The sequence below is a fragment of the Ictalurus furcatus genome, chromosome 19 (assembly GCF_023375685.1).
Source record: "Ictalurus furcatus strain D&B chromosome 19, Billie_1.0, whole genome shotgun sequence".
In the NCBI taxonomy this organism is placed as follows: Eukaryota; Metazoa; Chordata; class Actinopteri; order Siluriformes; family Ictaluridae; genus Ictalurus; species Ictalurus furcatus.
In genome coordinates, this window is record NC_071273.1 from 4196558 (window position 1) to 4205170 (window position 8613).

At 37.5% G+C, this 8613-nt stretch overlaps 1 protein-coding gene across 2 annotated transcripts; it reads right to left on the reverse strand.

The window, feature by feature from the left end:
* On the reverse strand, positions 1-5875 carry LOC128623398 (coiled-coil domain-containing protein 42 homolog). 2 transcript variants are annotated; one of them, XM_053650442.1, is made up of 7 exons: positions 5560-5875; positions 5176-5281; positions 3508-3609; positions 2850-2930; positions 2288-2509; positions 1819-1980; positions 1-1377 (listed from the first exon to the last, which is right to left on the reverse strand). In XM_053650442.1, exons 1-7 carry the CDS (start codon positions 5637-5639, stop codon positions 1246-1248), a joined length of 885 nt encoding a protein of 294 aa, XP_053506417.1. In that variant the 5' UTR covers positions 5640-5875; the 3' UTR covers positions 1-1245. The 2 variants fall into 2 exon arrangements, with proteins under 2 accessions (XP_053506417.1, XP_053506416.1); XM_053650441.1 differs by having other exon boundaries at positions 21-1377; positions 2850-3050; positions 5560-5872.
* Between the last annotated feature and the right edge of the window lie 2738 nt (positions 5876-8613).

An 8613-nucleotide genomic window follows, 5' to 3' on the forward strand; every position in this document is an offset into this window, starting at 1 on the left:
ATTAATTACTTAAACAAGAAAGCTATTAAAATATAGAATCTGTGTTCCACAGGGCTGTTTTTGTGTAAAATCTTGTAATTTTTATTATATTATATACATCAGGCTTCATTCCTTCCTTTATGTATTTATTTGTATTTATGTAGTAATTTATTTCTTATGTATGTATGTATGTATTTGTAGCTTTCCATGGTGCCAATTTGACATTGTTTACATTGATATCTATATGTTCGCTTGACTGATCTTTCCATTATTAAATCTTTTTTTAATTCAGAACCAAATCCAGAAGATTAATCCTTCCAGAAAGTAAGCCACAATCTTTATTTATAGTACATTTCAAACTTGTTGAACAAAAAGACCAAAGACCTGACTGCTATTCCTTTTTATTTTTGTTTATTTGTTAAATTTGGCTCAATTTCATGCCTCCTAACTGTCAGGGGGGAGGTTTTTAAACACCTGGATTTTCTCTTTTTTTCCCAACCTAGCTGCAAACATTCTGCAACTTTGTACAGAATTCACCTCTTTTAGTCCATTTCCATAAATAGTTACCATTGTCATAAACAGTCACCATTGCCAGAGCCATATCTCCCTGCAGTTCTTGCCGGGTTTCCCACTAAAGCTAAGCAGGGTTGAGCCTGGTCAATATCTGGATGGGAGAAAACCTCCAGGGGAAAGCTAAGGTCGCTGCTGGAAGTGGTATTAGGGAGTCCAACATGGGGCACTCACTCTGGGGCTTAGTGGGGATACTATACTGTTAAAACAGCACTGTCTTTTGCATGAGATTAACCCTGACTCTCTGTGGTCATTAAAAATCCCAGTTCACTTCTCGTAAATAATAGGGGTATAACCCCGGTGTCCTCGCAAAATTCCCCCATTTCCTAGCTGATGGTGAACCGATAACTGAACCGTAGTGTTCAGGTTGGTTCAGCCCTTACAGCTGGAGCACAAGCAGGCTTGTTAGCTAGACACCTACATCGTTACTGTCAGCCTATTACGAGCACTAAACGGACAAATGTCCTCGGATTTACACCAAAACACATCCCCCACCACTAGAGAGCCCTGTCCATGAAGGACAATGGTTGTCAGTGCTTTATATTCCAAAACATTTCTGGTGGATTCTGATGACTAAGCTGCAGTATTTAAAATTTAAATTCTGCTGATGGACCAGCGTTTCAGGTCATAAGAAGTATCCAGCTATTCAAACAGCACCCCTGGTGGTTAGGAGGTGAAAAATTAAACCATTTGTAATTAGTGTTTTGTGTTGGATTTAGTTTTAGTTTTGTGTTGTCCTTTTGTACTGCTGTTGATCTCTTCTCTTTCGGATTTAGATTTGCTCACTTTCTCCCAAATCGACGTCAGATCACAAATGAACTCCTGAATCTGTGAATGAAAAGAATTTAACAAGTAAGTTTTAATGTCATTGCTTTCAGCAATACAAATATTATGCTTTATAAGCATATGTATTGTGTAATATTTTCTTCCATTCACTTTTGGGACATATTTTGAGATAAATGTGTGGATATGGTGTGTTGTACAATATTAAGCTGCTACAGCCACTAAACCTAGTAGGAAGAGATGTCCTTTAACAGGGACAATACATATCAATCAACACAAGTATTAATGATGTAAATGTGTCAGACTTAGCACTTTACATTAATACTTCATTGGAGAATTTCATATGCAGTACTTCAGAATTTCACATTGTTTGATTATTTGCTTTCAGAAATATAACACTCAGATAAAACACTTGCACGAAAACATACATATAGATACTTCTTAATCATCATTAGCATGTTAAGTATTAACAACTCTCTACATTACCTTATCCAATGCTTCTATAGTGTCCTGTGGCTTCAGTGACTTGGGAATTTCGGTGCCCATCTTCCACAGATACTTGGACATGTTAAACGTGGTCAAGTTGATTCTAGTCTGCTCACAGGTTTTCATTTCGGCCGACCTCTGAATATTGTCCCACGTTGCCTCCTGGTTACAGAATAACATTGCAGTAATAGTGTCAGTAAATGGTTATATAATTATATCAGCTGGTCTGATCAGCTAAAGTACCATCTTTCATTCAAGTCCGACATTGTCAGATCTAATAGTCAGGTCTAATTGAGGCAAATTAAGTCCCCTCTGCCATTATACCCTCCTCCCCTTGTGTCACATATGGCCTCTCGTGACTTACGCACTTCAAGTCTTATAAAGCAGTTAATGAGTGTGTTTTAAAACCGGTATTCAAACATAATCTAAGGATCTACCACCAATAATCATCATCATCATCATCACTCACCAAATTAAGTACCAGTTGTTTGGCCTCTTCCAGTTGGCTCCACAACATGCTGATCATGGCCTGGCGATTTACTCGTGTGAGGTAGTACTCTTGCCTAACTGATGCCAAATCGACACGGGATTTCAACTCCTCTTCATGCTTCCTGTCTACAGAAGCCATCAGCTCTTTCTGTATGTACCTCCGTGCCTCATAGTGTTCAATCAGTTCACGCGGCTCCTGAAACTGAGAGCAATGTTCATGAGAATGCAGAGTTGCTTGTTTGTGTGTGCGTGTGCGTGTGTGTGTGTGTGTGAGTGAGAGAGAGAGAGAGAGAGAGAGAGAGAGAGAGTGGGGGGAGCACTGTTGCTAAAGATATATTACACTATGTGAAGCCAAACAACACAAAAGCTGGTCCAAACTGAGCTACCCATATTACACAGCTGCTTTGATTGCAGTGTAATTGTAGGATAACTCAGATATGTTCATAATGCAATCAACACATTTTACAGCATTTCATTTTACATGTTTCATCCACACTCGTGGTTTTATTAATGCACAATAATATTAATGAGTTATGACTAACCTCCTTGCTTTCCTTCACCACTGCGTCTAAATATTCAGCATAGATGCCTTTGGTCTCATTTTGCTTCCTCAGCTGCTCCTGCTGTGTGATTAAAGAAATGAGTTCCTCGTTTAATTCTTTGAGGTACTCCTGCTTCTTCTTAATCAGCTCTCTGTTGCGTCTTGCTTTCCTCTCTGCATAACACCATTGCTCCTCATTGTACTGTGTACAGAAAGTGCTATAGTTATATTAGATAAACAGTTTTAATCCCATTTTTAAAGAAAAGCACAGTTGGGGCAGCTCAGTGGTTCACATTTCTTACTAATAAAGTTTGTGAGTTCAAATCCCAGGTCTGTCAGAGACACTGTTGGACCCTTGAGTAAGGCCCTTTGGCTGTCAACGGGATTCTACCCCACTTGCAGAGTTGGGAAGTAAAAGAACAATGACGCCGTTACTGGTTTTTACTTATTTGCACATTACTTACTTTAATCTAAACTGCTTTTCCTAATTTTAACAGATGTGACACCAAGAATGAGTCCCATCACTGTAATCTATCTTCTGTGACATACACTTTGTGTTTATTTATCACTGCAGACTGTACTCTGACAGCTCGCTGTTAACATTCCATTAGTCTGGATAAAGTCTTCAAGAGTAAATGTAAATGTATATGAATATATACCTTTAGGAAGCTGTCGGTTTGTAGGTGGTGCTGCAGCTGCTGTTCTTTTTCCTTCAGCCGCTCCTTACGCTCGTGCAGTGCATGCTGAAACGACTCAAATTCCTGCACAGAATCAGTGGAAAATCAGAGGAGGGGCAGGAAAAACAGTGTAAAATGCAATGTTACAAAAATGCACAAAAAAGTGATGTTCTTCGCTAATTAAATCTAGAGCTGCAACAACTAATCGATAAAATCAATAATAGTCGATTATGAAAATTGTTGTCAGTGAATCTCATTATGGATTAGTTGGTCTGCACATGGCACGGGGGAGATTTACTCATTATGTCACTTCTATTCAGAAAACACGCTCCAGAGAGTAAATACTAAAGTTGTGTCCCAAATAACATACACTTACACTATGCACAGAGTACTCTACCATCTAGTGTGTGGATTTTAGAAAGGGAATATCATCTCAAATGGAACACTAGCGGGTTTTTTACTAACCGGAAGTATAAGCCGCTTCCTAGTCGACGGCGCTTGGTGTCACACGCACATAATATGACACCGCTAGCTTTAGCCTCAGAGTCACTGACACTGACTTTCTTCAGTTTATTTTCTGTCAGCGTTACCTTTTATTCTCAACATGACCTTAGCCCTCATCTGACAGAGGCGAAATCATCAGGTGACTGAGGAAGAAAGTCCTCTGGAGCATTTTATATTAAACACCGCCAATAAGATTTATAAACTTTATAAATCTGAGTGTGTGGAGCACGGAAGCATGGCAGTGATGCGGTCGCGAGTTGCTTAAAAGGTTTAGTTTAATTCCAGTCTATTGTGATTATATGCTGTATTTGCGCGCTTGCAGTGTAAATTCTGTAGCTTATTATAAAGGAAGTGATGCGTTACTAACGAGGCCACATTGCGTCTCACGTACGATGCAGACGTGGTGATACAGAGTGTAGCGTGAGTAAGATCTGTAATGTCTAATTAAAACACTCTGATCAAAAGTAAAATAATATGTCTGAAGGCATTGAGTAACAGAAACCACAAGGTGCAGTGAAACGGAGTTTTTATTATTAATTTAGGACTGGAGTTTAATTCAGTGCTTTTTGTGCATCTATATAAAATAATGCTATCTATCTATCTATCTATCTATCTATCTATCTATATCTTATTTAGTTAGTTAATATTTATATTATATATAAATACTTATGCATTATTTTTTTATGGATTCACAAAAATCACCGAATTAAACTATGGTCCTAAATTAATAATATATATTCTGGTGTGTGTGTGTGTGTGTGTGTGTGTGTGTGTGTGTGTGTGTGTGTGTGTCGGGTTCTTTTCTGTTTTGGACAAACAGTTACATTTTAGTCTGAATTTATATTTGTAACACTCAGTTTGTGGATTTTATTTTAAATAAACAAAAAAAAGGCACTGAAAGTTTGCTCGGCCCCCATCCGATTAATGTAGAATAATAATAATAATAATAATAATAATAATAATAATAATAATAATAATAATAATAATCGGCCAACTAATCGATTATGAAAATAATTGTTAGTTGCAGCCCTAATTAAATCACAAAAGCATTTTCATCCTATAAACCAGATATTGTTCTTGTAGGCTAAAATCTAATCGAACAATTAAATCTAATCTAACATCTCTCTCAGTGGTAAATGGCCTGACCTTTATCTGCAGTTTGACGTTTTCCTGCATTTTCATGGCCTCCAATCTCTTTCCCAGGAGACGACCCGAATGTATCGGCTTCTCATCTTCGGGAAGTGTGGGCTTTCTATGAACACAGCAAAGTAAAGCATGTCAAAGTTCAATATGTACAACACTGAAGAAAAAAAAACCCAAACAAAAACACACTAATCTTCCAGTAATACAAAGAATTTATCTACATCTGGCACAGTGACACAAAGTATCTTAAAGAAAAAAAAACAACAGTGTTGAGTACAATGGCAGAAATCTCATGGATAGTTGTTTGACAACAAACCTTGATTACATTTTGATTTAACATTACCAAAATATACACACAGATAAAAGATAAAAGCTCACACTACTTACAGACTCTGCTGTTGTCTGTTCATTTCAAATCCTTTTAAATCGCTGGACAGGAATTCAGACATTTTTCTCACAGAAGACATGACACTCGCTATATCGTGTGCAGTTATGCTTAGATACAGAATGATATGTTCTCGTTGAAAAATTCTTTATAAGAAGCAAAGTTGCTTATGACATCACAGGCCACATGACTCCAGAGTTCCATGACATAATAGAATCATCACTACCACTGAACTTCCTGGTCTCCGTGACAACATCACTGCTGCTGAGGGGAGAGGGAGGGGGTCATCACTCACAAAAAAAAAAAACACTCCATAATATTCATCTGCCAGTAGAATTGTGATACTCCACAGAAAATTGAGAGAGTCGATTAATTCCCAGGAGCAGATCATGATTTTATCATGATTAATTCATGTATTGATGAATAAAATAAATGTACAATGAAGAATATTTTTTTAAATAAGAGGGATGATTAAATCAGCATTTTTTGCATGTGTTTATTTAGTACTGCCCCCAATAATCTATTTCAGATAACAGATGTTTACATATAGTCCACAAGACACAATATCTGAATTTACGTCATATCCAGAGGTTGTGTTTGGGAAATAGACATATGAGTGCTGCCAGCATTGCTGCAGAGGTTGAAGGGGTGGGGGGTCAGCCTGTCAGTGCTCAGACCATACGCCGCACACTGCATCAAATTGGTCTGCATGGCTGTCGTCCCAGAAGGAAGCCTCTTCTAAAGATGATGCACAAGAAATCCCACAAACAGTTTGCTGAAGACAAGCAGACTAAGGACATGGATTACTGGAACCATGTCCTGTGGTCTGATGAGACCAAGATAAACTTATTTGGTTCATATGGTGTCAAGTGTGTGTAGCGGCAACCAGGTGAGGAGTACAAAGACAAGTGTGTCTTGCCTACAGTCAAGCATGGTGGTGGGAGTGTCATGGTCTGGGGCTACATGAGTGCTGCCGGCACTGGGGAGCTACAGTTCATTGAGGGAACCATGAATGCCAACATGTACTGTGACATACTGAAGCAGAGTATGATCCCCTCCCTTCGGAGACTGGGCCGCAGGGCAGTGTTCCAGCATGATAACGACCACTGCCTTGCTAAAGAAGCTAAAGTACTGTTTGCCAAGTTATTACAACCACTGAGTAACTGCACTTGCATCCTCAACTGCTTTGTGACATAAGGTAGTTAAACTGTAGTTGTGTGATTAAAGTTGATTGGGTCTGAGGGATTTTTCCTATTGCCAATGTTTGGGTTTGTCGCTTTACTGCTTCAAAAGTAATTTGAGTAGAATTGACAATCTTGTCTTTTTTTAAATCTGCCACCACCACATCCCCTCCCAAAATGATAAATTTACATTTCTATACACTGTTAAAGTCACTCCTAAAGGAATGAAAGAGAGAGAGAGAACAAAATGAAGAAAAAGTAAATAAATAAAAATGCATATAAAAAATTGGAAGAATCACAGACTTAAGACTTTGATTGTATTTTTCTCATTTGTAAGTCGCTTTGGATAAAAGTGTCTGCTAAGTGAATAAATGTAAATGTAAATGTAAATGTATCATTGCTTACTCGTGTAAGTGTATTTGATTGTCTTTGAAACAGTGGTTATTCATTAAGGTGATACACTTATATATACCCCTCTCATATCTAGTGCCTGGTGTCCCCCTTGCTTATGAGGTGTGTGGCATCATCATGCCAAGATCTAAAGAGATCTGAAAGGCCTTCAGAAAAAAAGGTTGTGGATACCTATGAGCCTGGCAAGGTATTTAAAAAGATGTCCAAATTATTTGAAATATATCATTCCACTGTAAGGAAAATAATCTATAAGTGGCGCAGCTGCCAATTTGTCCAGGACTGGCCGTCCCAGCAAATTCAGCTAAAGAGCTGACTATCTGATACAAAAAAAAAGTCTCCAAGAGCCCCAAATTCCATCACAGGATCTGTTAGTAAGTCTTGCAAGTGTTTGTGTCAAAGTATATGCTTCTGCAATCAGATATAGATTACACAAATTTCAGCTGCATGGGAGGCGTGTCAGGAAAAAGCCTTTGCTGTCTAAAAAGAACATCAGAGCAAGACTACAGTTTGCCAATGAGCATATAGGCAAAGACCAGGTCTATTAGAATAATGTGCCTGCACAGTCAAATCAAAGATAGAGTTGTTTGGCCAAAAAAATTCCAGCAAGTCAATGTCAGAGACTGGTAGACAATTATGCAAAATGCCTACAAGAAGTTATTTCTGCTAAATTGGGCAATACTAGCTTTGGAGGATAAGGGTGGACTTGACAAAGGTTTAAGAATCTCAAATCTATTAATATTTCTATTGAATAAATCATTGAAAAAGCTATTTTTCCTTTTCGTTTTGGTCAAGTACATAAACTTTATTAACTGGCACTGTTTTAAAGATAATCAAATGTTTGCTCGTCCAAATATGTCAAAAAAGCCAAAAATCATGGGGATTATATGTCTGTTCACATGACTGTATACTGAAATAAGTACATAATGCATGAGGTAAATATTCTACTTTTCACTACTCTGAAAATGCTATTAACCAATAAAAAGCATAAAATGCTTTTATGAGAAAAATTAAAGAGGTATCTTACAAAATACTGCATAGGATTTATCCGACGAAGCATGTTTTGGAAAGATTTAAGCTGAAATTTTCATATACCTGTGAATTTTATGAACTGGGGGGGGGGGGGGCATTTATATTAATAGACAAATTAATAGAACTGGGATGTGTGATGCAAATTTATGTATATGATGTGGCTTTTTTATTTTCAAAATAACATGGAATGTAAACAACAATACATTGTGCGGTTATTTATTTTATTAGGCCGAGGAAAATACCATACACACAAGAAGAAATGGGCTCTTTGTAAACCAAATTTTCTACATTTTATAAATGACTTTGTATTATACATAATCCTTTTGGAACTAAATAAAAACAAGAACAAAAATATCACTGAAAACATGTATTGCACCCATCCATCTTCTATACCACTTTATTCTTTTCAGAGTCAAGGGGGAACCTGGAGCCTAT